General features: G+C 40.5%; 2 protein-coding genes across 2 annotated transcripts in view; both read left to right on the top strand.

The window, feature by feature from the left end:
- PDE11A (phosphodiesterase 11A) overlaps positions 1-5,743 on the top strand; it is a 332,704-nt gene extending 326,961 nt beyond the window's left edge. Inside the window, exon 20 of the mRNA XM_045559347.1 lies at positions 4,991-5,743. Coding sequence (XP_045415303.1) covers positions 4,991-5,146 — 156 coding nt within the window. The 3' untranslated portion in view covers positions 5,147-5,743. The remainder of the gene's footprint in view (positions 1-4,990) is intronic.
- A 9,065-nt stretch (positions 5,744-14,808) lies between these two features.
- Positions 14,809-17,228, top strand: LOC123643692 (tetratricopeptide repeat protein 30B-like). Its single transcript, XM_045559348.1, has one exon. The coding sequence runs from the start codon at positions 15,050-15,052 to the stop codon at positions 17,045-17,047; it is 1,998 nt and encodes a 665-aa protein (XP_045415304.1). The 5' UTR covers positions 14,809-15,049; the 3' UTR covers positions 17,048-17,228.
- Positions 17,229-18,590: the final 1,362 nt, after the last annotated feature.

Genomic DNA, 18,590 nt, shown 5'->3' on the forward strand with positions numbered 1-18,590 from the left:
AGCATAGGAGTCCTACACTGCTGAAGAAAATTCCAGTTTAAAGAGAGAGCACCCCAAGGATTAGAGAACCGTAAGGTAGAAGTTACAGAGACAGAGATGTCAGTTCAACACAAGGAACTAACATCCTAAAGTCAGAACAATCAAAGAGTAAAACGGACACCACCCCACCCACCCCCAGGCAGTGCGCGCTGCCTCCGGATGCGTTTCCACAGTGGCTGGTCAGTCAAGCCGCAGGGACGCCAGGGAGGAGAGCCAGGCATCCCGTGGCTGATGGCCGCCACAAACATAGCCTTGACAGTCCCTCTGCGTGCATATGGAGAAGGATCTGTTTCCCCGTCTCTTTCAATAAGTGAGGAGCAGGTCAGACTAGACAGATAATAGTAGCATCCTCTGGGAACCCAATAGGTGTCACTCGCTGATGAGAAGCTTTTAGGACCGCCTGTATCTTTCTAAATACGAGAAGCAGTTCTCTTGCTGACCGCACATTGCACATAATCACCGCCACCCTGGGAATTTAGGTTTGGGACAATCCCTTGCTTTACTAATATTTTAATAGTTCCATATTCTCTCAGTGAACTGCATTTACGTAATAAATATTGGAGTGTAAGAGCAATTCCTTAAGATAGTTTTGCTGCCTTTGCCTAGAACCAGCACCTGGCCAGAGGAAAACAATATTCTAGCGTGGCAATTCTGTGTTCCAGGAAAATATAAAACAAAGAGAAAGAGGAATTCTGAGAAATATGTACTCCCCACCCACCCAATTTCTTTATTCAACACAAAGGAAGCAAGAGGGAGAACAAAGAGCGAGGATAAAGGGAAGAAAGCTGTTTGGGGCTATGCCAAATAAACTTAAATGGTTTAAGGGATAAATTGGTGGAGTGATTCGAATCATGGGCAGGTGCTATGAATGTAATTTAGTAAATGCTCGCGAACCTGCCAAGGAAGAGAAAAATGTGTTGCTTTTGAGATCATTTCCCAGCAGCTTCATAAAAGAAAACTGATTACAGGAATTTAATAAGTAAAACAGAGCCAGAAATATTGTAATCAAATGAGTTTTTAATTACATTTCAAGCAGAAAAAAATTCCAATTTGTGCTCCTGGGATTAAAAAAAAAAAACCAAGTTCTAGAGAAATGCTTTTGTAGCAGGAAAATAACATAAACACTAATTTCCATAGGAATTATAGTAGTCAGTTTAATTAAAAGGCTTCATCAGAGTAAAGAGGAGCTGGTGCCAAACTATACTAAATAAAACCATGGCAGTTGTTGCTACCTCACACTATCGTCCAAATAAAAACACTGTGCATTGAGCAGAAAACAAGCATCTGCATTTTTCTCATTGAAATAAAGGAGATTTTGATCACTGCCTGAATTATTATGTTGGCTTGTTTTATCATATGAAATAACTAGTACATCTGATTTAAAATTAGATGTTTTTTTTTCTTGTTGTGATAAACATCACTGTTGAGAGAGAGAGAGAGAATATACTCTGTTTTAAGGACATTGATGTGAACAGAGGCATCATCCCAGCCAGGGTGGAGCACTCAGTATTCATTAGGATGCTTGATTATTTCTGGGCTTTCAACTCCTTTAACTTACATATAGTTAAATTTTACTCATATTCCTGGAACTCCCTGGAGTGGAGGGTTATCTGAATGGATAAATCAGGTTTACTAACAGGTGGTTTGCCATTGTGCTTGGGGGAGTTCATTCTGCCGTCCTCAACATGAAGAGCTATCGTTCCTGTTGAAGGACCTTGCTATTGGCCACTCCCTAACTGCAGGTCATGCTTGGAGAAGGCTTTTCAGGAAGTGTGCTGAAATTGCAGTAGTTTAATCATATGTTCACCTTTTGTGCCCCTTGTGATGAAAGGGGACACACCTGCAAGGTGTTTACATGGTGGGAGCAGGGGTATAATCTGTGGCCGCAGAACAAAAGAAGCTAACTGACCCAAGGCATAAAGTGGGAACATCACCTTTCCATAGGCCAACAACCTCACAGCTCCATGCTCCTTTTTTATTCATTTCTTTATAGAGAAAAATAAAAACTACCCTATAGGGCTTAGTGTAGCAAGAGAGAGAACCTTAATTCATCATAATTTCAGGGAACCTAAGAAAAACAGACTGGCTGGCAAGGCAGGTCTATATAAAAGCAGTAATATAGGGCGAGGGAGAAAACTGGATTACTCTTCCTGTGGTGCAAAAGACTGTGGCCTTTGAGATGGGGAGGAACATGTAGGAGTGAGTCAGGAGTAACTCACTTCCCCTATGACAGTCTCTCATGTTCAGTAGCTAGTGGGCATCAAAAATGTTGAGGGTGATTGGATTTCCTGCGAGAAGGGGAAATGAAGTGAAACTCAATAAGGAAGTTAAAGAATAGAAGGAAGTAAGACTTAGAAATCATGGAGAGGAATCTGAAAGGTGCCCAGAGCATGGAAATAAATTCAAGGTCAAGTTTTACCTAAATCTCAAGGGACAGGGAAGCCCTAAGTGACATAAAGACTCCATTCAAAGAATAGAAATTCTTGAGAATTCATGTCGGAATTCATGAGAATTCTATACATAGCCAAGATGACAGGTGATAGAACTGATGCATAAGAGGAGGGAAGACAGGAAAGATGGATATGAATAAGTAGGAAGGAAGGAAGGAAGTTCGTGGTGTCAGCCCATATCCCAATTTGATGACAATAGCAATCACACTCAAAGTGTCCTCAAAGTTCATGTCTTCAGTTTCTAAAAACTTGTGAATAACAAAACTCTTAGCTGGTTTGAACTGATTATTGAAAAACGTTGAAGCCACACAATTTCAAGATGTGTATACCTTATTATTCTTTGTTTTTTTCTTCTCAACTTTTTAAAACCTACCTTCTATGCTACATCCTTGACAGCTTTCTCTATACACTCATTTGATGTGGCAAGCCTGTGACCTATCCTTGATTTTTACTTGAGAAAAACAATGGTTTTCTCCATAGCTTCCCAAAACAAATGGTAAGATTACAAAAGAAACCCTTAACTTCCTATGGGATTCATATTTTCCTCCTACAGCGGAAGGACTAATGGTCCTTCATGATCCTAACATATGGGGGATGTGTTTTATCATCTGTACAGTGCAGAGTCATTGTGAGGAATAACTGAGATGAAATAGATGAGCAGCTGGCAATGTATTTAGCACATAGTAGGTGTTCAGTAGTGGAAGCTCCTTCTCATTCATGTCGAGGTGCCAGGTTTTCATACTTCTTTGAGACCCTGGAGATGGAAAGAAGGCCCAAGAAGTACAAGTGCTTAAAAATCCATACATTCTCATTGATTCTGCCCATTTGTAAACTGCTGTTATAAAAATACCACCATGTGAATATGTGTTAGATGTTTAGATAATTTAACCACTTGGAAAACATAATAGAAGGATCCCATTCAAGGCAAAAGCCAAAAGTTATTAATGGTTCTCTTGAGTTATAAGGTTACAAATTATCTCTACTTCGTACTTTTTAAAATCTTTTGTTTCTGTATTTTCTAAAATTAACACATTATTTTAAAAAATATGAAATAACTACAAAAGGAATAAAAAGCATTATTTTGAAAATAACCTAAAAACTCCCTCATTTTAAAAGGATAAAGGCCATGTTTCTAAAAAATTAAATGTCATCAAAATCTAGTTTCCTTTTTTATTGAGCCGTCCAGAAAATAAAAAAGCTCCCAGACCCTTTTTTGTATATGTTTTACATGGGTAGCTTGCATTTATTATGCATACTTATTGGCATATAGATACTTAATAGATTTATTTTTACTGATCATATTTTACTGGTTGAGTATGCCAGTATGAAGCCTTTCATAATGAAAAGTTAAAAACAACTAACATAAAGAAAATATAGATATTCATGCATTTAAAAGAATGAAAAGAGCTCCATAAACTTTTAAATTTATCATTTACTTTAAAAAATTAGTGAAGCAGAGAATAATGGAATTTCCCTGTTGGGCAGAGTAAACTCTATGCCCCTGTGGCCTGTGAGTTATTTACCTATTACTATTTAACCTGAGCTTCCTGAAATTGTTCTAGCCCCAGTTCAGAGGCAAGATCCTCTGCCCCACCTCTACATCGCCCCCTATCCCTGAGTCGCCCTCTGATGTGAAAGCAGAATTATTCATTTGCATTCGATTCAAATGAGCCACTTTACTTTTAGGGCTCTCATTCCACTACCACGGGCAATCCAGGTTTTGTGAGATGAGAAGCTCATACTATAGGAATAGGGGGATTATTCCGCTATTTAAAACACAAACACACACAAAATTAAGAAAAAAAGAAAATATTTAGAAGGGTCTGATGCAAGTAGGGACACTGAAGCCTGAGCTTCATTAGCCTGGCACTCAACATGCTTCTGGCCACACTGCATTTCCTCTTCCCTCATCTCTCCTGCACACACACTCCTCCTTTCTGCCATGTCTATTTCATATATGTTTCTACGTTGATCTGTATACTTAGCACAACTCCCAGATCTTTAGCTTTAAAAATAAACACCTCTTGTTTCAGAATTTTACCTGGCCTTTCTTACCCAGGTAAGTCCACCCAGAGTCATCTATGGTGGAGCAATTGTAGGATTATCTTTGTAAAAATTTAAGTTTACAGTGTTTTGAGATCTGGAGCCCTCTATGGCATGCAAAGATACGCATGTTAGTAGATATGTGCGAGGGGAAATTTTGATTCCTGTCTTGTTTGATGTGGTTGTAAAACAGAGTCCGAGTCTACATGCCTGGCGCCCCCTGGAGTTGAACACAACCATCCTGTTTTATTTTTTTCATTCTCTGCATAAGGCTCTATTGATACAACGTAATGGTGTTAAATGCATATTTACTTCTTGTAAATGGCTCTTGTTTACCAAAATAATCATCACTTTTATTTCTTACAGCCAGTGTCCATTGTCCTTATAAATTAAAGGTGGAAAATCATGTCAGTGACTCAAGTTCCTCTCTCTCCCACCTGTTTTTTGTTTTGTTTTAGGCATTGGTGAAGGTCAATGTGAAACTGAAGCCAATGCTAGATTCGGTGGCTGCAAACAGAAGTAAGTGGGAAGAACTGCACCAAAAAAGGCTGCTGGTCTCAGCTGCCTCTCCCTCCACTGCCAGCCTCATAGTAGCCGAGGAGGACAGAAACTAAACCTCAGTCAGCTGCTGCTGCAAAATGACTGTGTCCTGAAGGGCCAGCCCCAGTCTAGCCAAATCATCCTTTCGTTCTTTTAGCTCAGACAGACCTAAAGTCTCGAGGATGTGCTGGGAAGCATGGCTGGGCTTTCACCTTGAAGTGTGGTCAGCCGCAGAGAGAGTGACAGGAAGGACAAAGGAGGAGGTGGGGCAGGGAGCACGCCCCAGGACCCTCACCTTCCTCTGATGGACATACATGGGCTGAGACGAAGGCTCTGGGCAGAGGACTGTTTTGGATCCAAGGACTTGAGCACAGTCGGCCCCGCTCACTCTGTGCTGAGGGAACACAGAACCGTGAAAGCGTCATTAGCTCTGCTTCATTTTGTATATGGCTCTTCTGTTCATTATAAGCCAAACACTGCCTGCCTTTGCTTCCTCTCCCAGAATGCCCTTTTGTGCCAGACTGTCCCAAGAATCCTGATTTCTAATCTATAGAGGTATTTTATTTTTAATCCTAAAGCCTCTTAATGATGGATCAGAGCCTTTAGAATTGCCTACCTAAAAGATAAGCTATACTATCCTTATAAATACCAGCCAATCTCAGTTTTTCAGTTTTCCCCCAAAAATGTCCACAGCAGAAATACAGCAAATGTGTTTGATTGTGATTCTACATTGGGACCGTGGTCCCCTTTTTCATAGTTTTTTAATTCAACCTTTATTATAAACCAAGTCTTCTCCCAGAAGGAATGGATTAATGGACTTTAATTAAAGTAAGGATGAAAGAAAATCTATAGCTGGATTTACCACAAGTGACATCTAGGAACTATAGTTCCTAGGAACATTTAGGAACTAGTTCCAACAGTAATAGATATTTCACAGGATTCAGCAAAGCCATGGAGATTGCGCATTGACTACCTTGAGTTCTCCTAGTGATGAGTTTTGGTATCAAATTTATGGTTACTACCGGTAACCAACTTAAAGCCATAAGGGTCCTCAGTTTTGGATTTTCCCTTTAAAAATATGCTTAAAAGATTAAGAAATAACAGTCTGGACAGAGAACACATATTCTATAGGAAGCCAGATTTATAAGAGGGAAGAATAAACTGTATTAAATAGGTGCAATCACTAGAAAGTCTCTTTGCTTTCCATTTTACCTGAGGACTTGGTATGTCTTATCCAAAGAACACTGGGCTAGAAGGTAGACTTCAATCCCTAGCTTTGGCACTATTGACTAGGTAAGTGTGGACAAGTCTCTTCTCCAAGCTTGTTTCCTTATTTGTCTTACAGTAGGAAATGATTTTCAAACAGTTTTAACCTTAGAACTCTTTGTTCAAATAACTCTTTCAAGGAATCACCAAGAAATAAAACATCAAAAAGCTGAATTCCTCTGTTTGAAGCAGGGTTTGGGGATCCACAGCCCCTATAAATCTTCATCTCTTTGATTACACACAAGGTGATCCACAAAGGGACTCTGAGGAGTTTGAAAATCCCTGAACTAGATGAAACCTGAGGTCCCTTCCAGTTGTAAAAATTCTAAAGTTTACAAACCATTTTGTTCATGTTGTTACTCATCAGTATCAGTTATTAACTTTACAACTCAACTATTAAAGAAATAAGGGCCAAGTTCTACAAGGGACATTGTTTTCCCAATACACAGTAGACATTGGGGAAATGTTTGGAGAATGAATAGGTAAAATTAAGGAAGTGAGGGGAGAGCAGGTAAGTGTAGAAAAGTAAGTTTCTTTATAGCAAGAAACGAAGTAAAAGAAAATTATAAACCAGGCAAAGAGGGAAAAAAGGAACAAGAAAAATAAGACGACCAATAAAGGAAAGATAGGGACTGAGGCAGGTGGATAAAGGAATTGCCAAAGAAAAGATGAAAGTCAATCCAAACAAAGAAAAATGCTACTTTCAACCCAAAAAATGAAGGTGTAGAATCTGTCATCAATTGCTCAGAAAAGAGAGACACTTGAGCAGGGAGGGGTTTGACAAAGGAGAGAAGGAAGGAGTGGGAGCCCTAAAAAATAATGTTCCTAGCTCCCTTTTACAGCTGTCTCTGCAGGGAAGACTGGAGAAACCAGAGGAGAAAATGAGTGCAGGAAAAACTGCCTCTGCAGAGCAGGTAAGAGGAGGTTGTTCAGATTTATGGATTTTATTAAGCCAGTTTTCTGAATCACTCCACTATAAAGGAAAATAACTTCTGCAGGGCTTTCTCCCCTCCTTCAGGTAAGGAACAAAGAAAGCATGGGTGGAGTTAGGGACAGAGCCTGGTCTGCGAGAGCATCGTGTGTCTGCAGCTCAGAGGCACTGCAGGTGTTCCTGCCTATTGTGCCACATCATGTTTATATCCCGAACGGGAATTGAAAATCAGTCCATGTGAGGCAGAGATGAGCCCACATCTGTTATCCTCCCCAACAATAAATAAATAAATACCCCAGACAAATGGATGCCAGTCCATCTAGAGCAACATTTTAAAGCATGTGCTTTATGATAAAACTGGACCCAGGGTCTGACAGAAACTGCAGGCAGCTACAAGCACTGTAGCCACCCTGAACGTTGATACTGCATATTGCTAAGGGGAACATAATTTATAGCACAAACCCTACAGCTTCCACTAAGGTTGAGTTTTCCTCTCATTTTCTTCCCTTTTTATTGGCTTCACTGCACGGTTGCCAATAGCAACATCCACTGGTAGCAAGGGGAGTTCAACACTATTGCAATCTGCCATACAGTGGAGCCCTGACAATGTCAACCATCAATCAAGTAGCTGTTTGTAATTGCCTCCATCTATTTCTCCTGTCTCGAGGTATCTTTCCTATTGCGGGTCAAGATGCAGAAACTGCTGACTAATGCTATAGGTCTGATCCTCCATGACCACAGAGCAGCGGAAGGGAGGGTAGCAGCCTTCCTGGTGCCAACAGCCCTGGGGGTAAAAGGTTGAACTCTTGGGGGGTTTAGGTATTTTTAATCCTATTTCTAAATAATTTTTAATTTTCCAAGAATGTGAGGTATGTGTGATTATCCATATACTCTGCTTTCCCAAATTAGAGAAAGAGAAATTGTCCAAGTCCTTATTGTTAATGTTTATTTCCTATTGGAGGAAGGCATTTGAAATGTGAGTCTTCTTGTAAAACCTCACTGATCAGATCATATTTGCTTCCTTAGGTTTCTTGGCATTAATGGTTGAAATGACATCATCCTACTTTTTCTTTGAGATGTATTTTTTTCAGACATGATATTTATTCTTATTAGCCAGTATGTAGATAATATGTGCACAACGTACAACGTAACTGGCATTCCTGGCAGGTAGGGACAGCTCCCCACACTGCAAAGGGCGCCGACCAGTGCACAGTAGACTGGGACTCCATCCTAGGCTGGCCACTGGCTAGACCTGGAATCTTGGAACTCTCCAGGTCTCAGGTCTTCCATCTATTAAACAGAAGCACTGACTTTTTATTCAGTTTCCACAGCAAAGGACCAAGATGCGTTTTGCTTTTTAAAATCAAAATTTATCATGATTTATCCACCTACCTTAGGTAATTAAACAAAATCTACTTGACTTACTTTGCAGTACAATTATTTTAAAATCCATTTCTTCCTGCTGACTGTTATGAATTACAGAAAGATAAAAACGGTTTCATTCCCAGTAATAGTGTGAAACAATTCCCTTCAAGTGAGACAGAAATCTAAACATATTAGGGAAAGATTTAAATATATTTTTAAAAAATGCTTTGGCTTGGGGGAAAAAAGGCAAAAAGGATTCATTAAAGCAACCGAAAAAACCCTAATTTGGAACCCTAAAAACTCTGGCAATGCCATTGTGGTGAAGCTTCACTATCTGCTTCAGAATAACAGTTTTTAAAATTGTTATTCTACCACGTGCTGTAAAGAAGTCCTCAAACTCAAATGTATCAGGAACTTTAAAGGTTAAGTGTGGCTACGTGTGTGGTTTATGGTGTTTGGGCCTTAAGAAGGCCAAAATTTAATAAGCTTCCTAAATGAACAATAATGGGATCAAACCCATAGATGGCAGAAACAAAATGAGGTGTATCTGGAGAATTTCATGATGAGCATTTAGATTTAGCAGTGCCCAATGTCATGCTTACATTGCTTGTGTCATGACCTTTTTTTCAGCTAGTAATTTTGGGTTGTACATTTTTTTAAAGTTAATTTAGAATGTTCTTGCATGTTTGGTATGTCTTTCAGCAGTGCTAAAGATACATTGTTTATTTGTGCAGCATACCTACACCAATGTTGTTGAATGTATACACTGGTACAGAAATGTTTGTTTTATTAAGTAAATGAAATATTTGCTGTGAAAAATGTGTTATTTGTGGCCATCATTTATCTCTGTGCTCATTTTCTGTGTATACGTGCGTGTTAGAATCTCAATTTTCCTTTTGCTTTAGATTTAGATTAAATCATATTTAGGTAAATTTTTTAAAAACAGCATAGTGTGGAAATGGAAGGCTAGATTTTGTTGAATCTCATTCCCTTGAGGGGAAATTGCTTTTGCCATTTTATTTAGATGTACAATAATCTAAAAAGGATCCCCTACTGACTTGCTTCCTGTTTATTATTGTTTTACCCGAAAGAAGGGAAATATGTTTCAATGGAATTGTTTGAAGTCATTCCCTTTGTGTAGATTTCCCAAACTGATGATTCATTATAAGAGTACCACATTATAGACTGCCTTGGCCATTTCACAAGCAACTAATCCATGATTTTGAAACAGTCTGCTTTAAGAAACCTAAATATCTTTGTTTTTAATAAAATGCTTGAAGTTTAACTAAAGGTCTGGAATAATCTTTATTTCTTTTGAGAAGGGTGATTTAAGGGCTGAAAGAAGGTAGCATGCATGCAAATACCTACAATTTATATTTTGACTGTTAATTTAGCCCATTAACCTTGTCTTGATGTGTGATGTTTGCCTTTGTGAGAAGGATATCGGGATATCCCTGTTTGTATAGCATCTGAACGATGACAAAAGCTCCTTCAAATTATTGAAGTTCTCCTGGAGGTAGGAAAGTCTGCAGCCAAATGCTGGGTTCCTGTGTCCCTTACAGATTGCTCAAATTTGCATGGGCAATTACGCAGGGGGATCGCATCAATGCAGGGCCGCCAGCCACACTGACGCCATACAATTACACAACGGCTTCGGTGCTTAAACTTTAAAATTCTTACACCATTGTGCCTGTTCTATTAGAACAAACTGCAGCAAATGATCCAAAGCCAATTCAAATGACTGGAGAGGAGGTGCCCAGGGAGAGAGAGGGGAAAGGTGCAGGGTGGCCCACTACTGGCCGGCATAAGCAATCACCACTGCTGGCTAGGCAACCACCCGTTCCTTTGTGCTTTTCAGTCTGCAGTTTTAAAGTGGGGCCAACGACAAGGCTCACCTAATTCACAGAGGGCTGTGAGGATTAATGAGGGAAGTTAGGCAAAGCAGGCCTGGTACTGAAAGTATGCATAAACACAGGCCCTTAGAGTAGCTCTTTGTTTGAATGGTTGGTTGATTTTTTTTTTTTAAATGCCAGTGTCCACGGTTTTGCCTTCTCCATTAATCCCTTTTATAAACCATAATGCTATTATGTTCTCCCTGGTAAGTTAATTTAGACAATAACACTGTAAACCCCAAAATACAAGCTACTTGATCAAAAGCAAAGTGTACTCAAGAAGGAAATCTAATTAAAATATTAATAAAGCTGGAACTACAAGCAAAAGGAAAGTTCATAATGAGGTTAAATGTCTCACCATCTGAGAGTATATGTTCTTAAGTGTTGATTTTAGCATACAGTCTTTCTAAAAGTCTTAAAAGGTTGAACAGATGCTCCTAAAAGTCATTCAACTACATTACAAATTTGACACTAATTTATTTTTTCTTTCCTCTTCATAGTGGGAGATGGGGGTGGGGAATGGGGATACAAAGCAACCAACCCCCCCAAACTGGCCATCCTGAAGCAAATAGTCTGGAATCAAAAGGAATAAAAAATAACAACTGGAAAATGGTTTTGCAGAAGTTCTTCCTTTATAAAGAAGATGTTTGACCATAGCTGTGGTTGAAATACTCATAAATTAACAATATTTACCAACAGAAAGTGGACACATTTACAGGATAAATAAAAAGACATACCTGGCAACTAGCTTTAAAAGAGAACGCCAAATAGATTCTACATACAAATAGAATTTGGGATTTGATCATCACATATTTGGCAGGCAGAACATAAGCATGCTAAGAAACATCATGCTTTCTGCTCCTCTATATTTTGCCTAAATGGAATTCTTCTACATGGTAAATATGTATCCCTTTGTGTAGCAAAATCCACCCTGAGTCCAACACTATTTTTTCAAACTCTAATTCCTTTCTACAAGTCACTAAATCACTTTATTACAACCATCAAATGCCTTGCTTGAAATGGTATGATACACTTAACTTTTTGATATATGCTCCAGCTTTTCAAGATTCTGTTGCAAACAAAATGATCCTTTATGACATTTTATAATATTCCACCCTGTTTATTGCTTTCCAGAATTTCTATTTTAAAGGGCCTTCTCTCACCTCCTCCCTGCAAAAACTAATCTATTCCCCAACTGCCTATCAGAGACTAAATAAAAGTCGGTCTATCACAGCAGCAGTGATGGTCATGCCAATTTCACAGCGTGATTTGTGCACTCATTTCATTTTGAAAATGACCCTGCCCTCCATCTGTCTAAACCGAATGTCCTGCTTTTTTCAAGCCAGCCCTCTGGAGAAACATCACAGGAAATAGGGAGGAAGACATAGAATGGCCTCCCTCCTGCCCACTTCAGCTGCCATGCTCACAGGTAACAACATAAAGAGGAGAACCCCAACTGATGCCTGTAGAGATCAGAGAAATTTGGAGGAGAGAAGATAGTCCTTTTTCATACATTTTCAAGAAGCCATTTGAAGGTGAATGCTTTCATGATGCAAATACAACTCTGCAAAACAGTCAGGCTAAAGATATAACAGGCAATTTCCCATTTCCATGTTCTGTCATCTTATCTTGATTTAATACCCAAGGTAACAGTCCATACATAAGGATTTTAAAATACTGAGCCTACATTTCCAAGGAAGAAGTATAGACACTCGGCCTTAAAGAAGATGCACCCTCTCCCCCACCTTATTATTGAGCAGCAGTAGTCAGCATCCCTCCATCCACATACCTCCCAGTGTTTAAGACCCTAAAAGGGTGCACCAGGAGATCAGGTTGAAAGAAGTCTCAGAATAGGGTTGTAGTAGTATTCCTCATTTGCTTTCTGTGGGAATCTTGGGTGAGTCAAAGCCCCACACAACCCTTCTGAAATGGGTGCAATTTGTCCCTTTCTTGCTATTGATACATTGGGAGGCTCCTTCCACCCAGGAAAACACAATTCTTCCAACTCTTAACAAAGGAAAAGACTGACTAAGCACATTAAAATCAGTCATTTTATGACATGAGCAAACACACACCTACTGAAATATCCCCCTAGTGATACTAGGTGACTAGGAGCTACACAACCCTCACTAGTCACTTCCTAACAGCTGCAATTGAACCTAGAAGGTCAAAGTCTACTGCCCATTCCAAGTTAGCTAGCTGTTGTAATGGATACTGGAGAAAAAAGACATTAATCTTCCTCCATACACACTTGGCACCAAACACTGGGCCCTTACAAACTCATCTATAGGAGATATATGGATTAGGCTATTCATCAGCATTTCTTATTGACAGTAGGTCAGCTGTTACCTACCTAGGGGTGGTCTTGAGCAAATTACTTAAACCTTTAAACCTTTCTAGCCCACAGGGTTCTTCATCTCTAACATGCAGATTACAGGGTGATTATTAAAATTAGAAATAATATAGGTAAGGCCGGGCGCAGTGGTTCACGCCTGTAATCCTAGCACTCTGGGAGGCCGAGGCGGGAAGATCACTCAAGGTCAGGAATTCGAGACCAGCCTGAACAAGAGTGAGACCCCATCTCTACTAAAAATAGAAAGAAATTATCTGGACAACTAAAAATATATAGAAAAAATAGCTGGGCATAGTGGCACATGCCTGTAGTTTCAGCTACTTGGGAGGCTGAGGTAGAAGGATTGCTTAAGCCCATGAGTTTGAGGTTGCCGTGAGCTACGCTGATGCCACAGCACTCTAGCCAGGGCAACAGAGTGAGCGAGACTCTGTCTCCAAAAAAAAAAAAGGGAAAGAAATAATATAGGTAAATGGTCTACAATAAAGTACCATACAATATGGTTGATGGCTCTGAAATTTAAATGTAGAAAAGATTTATGGGCAGAAATACAATTGAAGAACCACATGAGGACTTGCATTTAAGTCTCTAATTATATAATAAAGACATACTTTTATTGGACTATGTTTATCTTAGGTGCTAGAGAGACCAATGGAGATCATGAAAGATCAATGAATGTCATGGGAGATGGAGGAAAACATCAGTTTCTTATTGGCAGGAAAGGTTGAAGAGCCAGAGCAGTAGATAGAGCCAACTTTAAATGTCAATATATACTCAGTAATATTTGTTGTTATGGAAAAGGAAGGCAAGAGACATTTGGATCCAAAACTGATCCTTTCACAGTACCAATTAAGATTCACCTTTTCCTCTCATTAACCACTGGAAATGACCGAAATAAGGATTCCTGGGCGCTGCACTATTCTATTCTTAGAAAGTGTACCCTCAAGGCAGAATAAGAAGAACTTACTCTAATGCAAGGGAATTCCAAGAAGATGTCCCACCTTTTCCATCCACTTCCTGAGTCAGGGAACTGGCAGTCACTGCTTTTAGGCATTGCCTTGGGCATTGCTCTTTGGGTACTGCTTTGGGCATTCCTTAATTGTGCAAACATTGTTTAACTGAGTCAGGAAGTCTCAAAACAAAGTTTGGAACTACCCTGACCAAAACAACATGGAGACAGTCAAGCTCCAACCATTAGAAAGAATCAAAATGGTGGAGAAATTAACCACCCCCTTTTGACCTTACAGCTTCATGATACACTTCATTACTATAAAAGTTTCTAAGGAACTCCCACTCGCATCAGGTACCTCATGCCATAACATTTCTGGTTTGACCATATTTAGTCAATTGGAGGGTGGCACCCTAATTCCAGGAAAACACCGTGCCTTTCCAAGAAATAGTATGAATTTTCCTCCCCTTGTTTAGCCTGTAATTACGCCATAGCTTAAATAGAGGGGCTAAAGGAATCATGGGGGCTGTTCTCCTCCACAGGAGAGATTAGTCTGTGGAGCAGATTTTCTATACTTTCTAAATAAAACTTGCTTTCCCTTTATAATACCAGCTCCCTCCTGAATTCTTTCTTGAAAGAAGCCAAGGACCCACTTGGACTTCCAGTGATTCCCAGATTGGGAGTCACTTTCCCAAGTCATTCCTATCACAACAACAAAAAATGCAATTAGTACGGACCACGTAGTGTACAAGGCTCAAAAACGCAAGGTACATCCGACAGTAAACCTTCCTCCCCTGCGCCAGAGACTGAAGTGGCACAATACAAACAGCCATCAACCCTCATCCTTAAGAAGCAGGGAAGACGGTGACACTGCGTTCCCTAAGGGCAGCGGGTTGCGGGTGGGAGAGTGTCGGTGCAGCAGAGACTACGCCTCCCAGCATGCAGCGCGGCTAGGTCCCCACCAAGGATGCGGCTGCAACGGTGCATGCCGGGAGGGGGAGTTCGGCCTTTAAACGTCCTCAGAAGCTTCCTGTCCCCTCCCAGACTGCCGCCACTCCGCAGTCTGGGGTCTTGAAAGACGAAACAAGAAACTGAGAGACTCCCGACACTGATGCCTTTTTATTCCTAACGGGTTCTTGCCGCACCGAAATAACCTCCGGCAGGCTTCCGTTTCCGGTTGCCTTGTTGCCGTGGTAACCGGCAAGCACAACATTCCTGGCGGTTATGGCGGGGCTGAGCGGCTCGCAGATCCCCGATGGAGAGTTCACCGCCGTCGTGTATCGGCTCATCCGGGATGCCCGCTACGCCGAGGCGGTGCAGCTGCTGGGCGGGGAGCTGCAGCGGAGCCCGAGGAGCCGCGCCGGCCTGTCGCTGCTGGGCTACTGCTACTACCGCCTGCAGGAGTTCGCGCTGGCGGCCGAGTGCTATGAGCAGCTGGGCCAGCTGCACCCGGAACTGGAGCAGTACCGCCTGTACCAGGCCCAGGCCCTGTACAAGGCCTGCCTTTATCCAGAGGCCACCCGGGTCGCCTTCCTCCTCCTGGACAACCCCGCCTACCACAGCCGAGTCCTCCGCCTGCAAGCTGCTATCAAGTACAGCGAGGGCGACCTGTCAGGGGCCAGGAGCCTGGTGGAGCAGCTGCTGAGTGGGGAAGGGGCAGAAGACAGTGGGGCCGAGAATGAGCACGATGGCCACGTCAACCTGGGTTGTTTGCTCTACAAGGAGGGACAGTATGAAGCAGCGTGTGCCAAGTTCTTTGCGGCCCTGCAGGCCTCGGGATACCGACCTGACCTTTCCTACAACCTGGCTCTGGCCTGTTACAGCAACCGGCACTATGCCTCAGCGTTGAAGCATATTGCTGATATTATTGAGCGTGGCATCCGCCAGCACCCAGAGCTAGGTGTGGGCATGACCACTGAAGGCATTGACATTCGCAGTGTTGGCAACACTTCAGTCCTCCACCAGACTGCTCTGGTGGAAGCCTTCAACCTCAAGGCAGCCATAGAATACCAACTGAGAAACTATGAGGTAGCCCAAGAAACCCTGACTGACATGCCACCTAGGGCAGAGGAAGAGTTGGACCCTGTGACCCTGCACAACCAGGCACTAATAAACATGGATGCCAAGCCTACAGAAGGATTTGAAAAGCTACAGTTTTTGCTCCAACAGAATCCCTTCCCCCCAGAGACTTTTGGCAACCTGTTGCTGCTCTACTGTAAATATGAGTATTTTGACCTGGCAGCAGATGTCCTGGCAGAAAATGCCCATCTGACATATAAATTCCTCACACCCTATCTCTACGACTTCTTGGATGCCATGATCACTTGCCAGACAGCTCCTGAGGAGGCTTTCATTAAGTTTGATGGGCTAGCAGGGATGCTGACTGAGCAGCTTCGGAGACTCACCAAACAAGTACAGGAAGCAAGACACAATAGAGATGAGGAAGCCATCAAAAAGGCAGTTAATGAATATGATGAAACTCTAGAGAAGTATATTCCCGTGTTGATGGCTCAGGCAAAAATCTACTGGAACCTTGAAAATTATCCCATGGTGGAGAAGATCTTTCGCACATCTGTGGAATTCTGTAATGACCAGGATGTGTGGAAGCTGAATGTGGCTCATGTTCTGTTCATGCAGGAAAACAAATACAAAGAAGCCATCGGTTTCTATGAACCTATAGTCAAGAAGCATTATGATAACATCCTGAGTGTCAGTGCTATTGTATTAGCTAACCTCTGTGTTTCATATATTATGACAAGTCAAAATGAAGAAGCTGAGGAGTTGATGCGGAAGATAGAGAAGGAGGAAGAGCAGCTGTCTTATGGTGACCCAGATAAGAAAATCTACCATCTCTGCATTGTGAATTTGGTAATAGGCACTCTTTATTGTGCCAAAGGGAATTATGACTTTGGTATTTCTCGAGTTATCAAAAGCTTAGAACCTTATAATAAAAAACTTGGAACTGATACCTGGTATTATGCCAAAAGATGTTTCCTGTCCTTGTTAGAAAACATGTCAAAACACATGATAGTGCTTCGTGACAGTGTTATTCAAGAATGTGTCCAGTTTCTAGAACACTGTGAGCTTTATGGCAGAAATATACCTGCTGTTATAGAACAACCTCTGGAAGAAGGAAGAACGCATACTGGAAAGAATACAGTCACGTATGAGTCCAGACAGTTGAAAGCTTTAATTTATGAAATTATAGGATGGAATATTTAATAATGTCTGATACTGAATTTTATCATATTGCCTTTGTTATCTTTGTTTTATCTCTAGCCTTTGGCATCTTTACTTTTGTTATATGTGGAATGTTTTTACACTTTTCAGTTGTAATTAAAACAATTAGATACAGCTTTTCTTTTGAGAAAACTCACAAATTCAATTATAATAAAAAGAACTTGAACCCTGGAAGGATTTATGAAAAAATTCAAAACTGAATGGGCAAGTTACATTTAGTAGTATTTGTAATGCCCTTGTTATCGTATGTGCTTTACTGTTGTGTTAAAAGTACTCTGTATCACAAAATTACATCCTGCAGGGACTAGGCATTATCAAGTCTAGAACTCAATTGATGTACAGAATATCTGGGCTTTAATAATTATTTCAGGGATTGTACCAGCTTACTCTCAAAATTGTAATGCATAGGTTTTGCATAAATTTTAGGATATTTCAGCACCGTTTTCTAATACACATGTTATGCTTTATCTAACAAAAACTCCTCACATTCTAAATATTTTATGAGAACATAGGAGATACAGTGGACAATCTTGTGCCCTAACAAAATTATGGTGCTATGGAGTAGAAACTAAAGAATTGACAGACAAATTTCCATGGTTTTCTTTTGCTCCACTTTTTTAGTTAAGTTGAATATATGAACATAAATATGATAACACATGATGCTATTGTTTCCATAATGATTTTTAACAGTGATTAATAATAGAGGTGATCTTAGAAGTCAGTTGTTAATTCCTACATTTCTGTTCCAAATGAGAACATATTAATGCTGGAATATGTTCCCATAGTGTAGGTGCTTGGAAAAGGTAAAATATTGTACACTACTTCTGTGACCTCATCAAATTTTTCTGCTACTCACACAATAGACGGAATGGTCTATCAATGGATTCTAAAACCTTATCTACTAGAGTCATAATGGCCAGTTGCATATCTACAATCTTCTCAATAGTTTTTTGCAGTTCTCATTGTGAACTCTGCTCGTTCTACCCCAGCATTTACATTTCCACATGCTACAAAAGCATTAAAATTTGTTTTCCTTACCCCGTAGGTCCATTGTTCTTCATGGATGTAACTGTCAATCCCACTCTAAGTGCCTTAGAAAGAAATCAAATGTATTAGGTTGAAATACGAAATTGCTATATTGGAAAGTTTTCAACTCACGAAAACAGCAGTTTCTTATGGTTCGACCTAATAGCTTTCAACTGAAAGGCAGGGATTCCTGCTATAATGAGTTAATTTTTTTTTTCCTTGCAGGAGGACTTATTTAGCTACATAGGTACTCAGATGAAGTATGCTCAGCATAATTCTCCTATACCATGGTCTCTGTGGGTGCTGAAATTGTATCAGATCAGTCGGAGAATTTGGCTAACTGTGAAGTCTAAGGCATAGTCCGTAATTTATGACACTTTTAATCTGTATTATTCAACCTGCTACCATTTACCACTTGATATTGATTCATATTTGAAGAAAATGCTGAAGTGATCTTTAAATATCAGTTCACATATATTTAAAGAATTCTTCCATTTGC

Source organism: Lemur catta, chromosome 8 (assembly GCF_020740605.2).
Source record: "Lemur catta isolate mLemCat1 chromosome 8, mLemCat1.pri, whole genome shotgun sequence".
Lineage (NCBI taxonomy): Eukaryota > Metazoa > Chordata > Mammalia > Primates > Lemuridae > Lemur > Lemur catta.

Excerpts from the sequence above, each read along its gene's own strand:
- LOC123643692 (XM_045559348.1), top strand. The coding sequence starts at position 15,050 with ATGGCGGGGCTGAGCGGCTCGCAGATCCCCGATGGAGAGTTCACCGCC.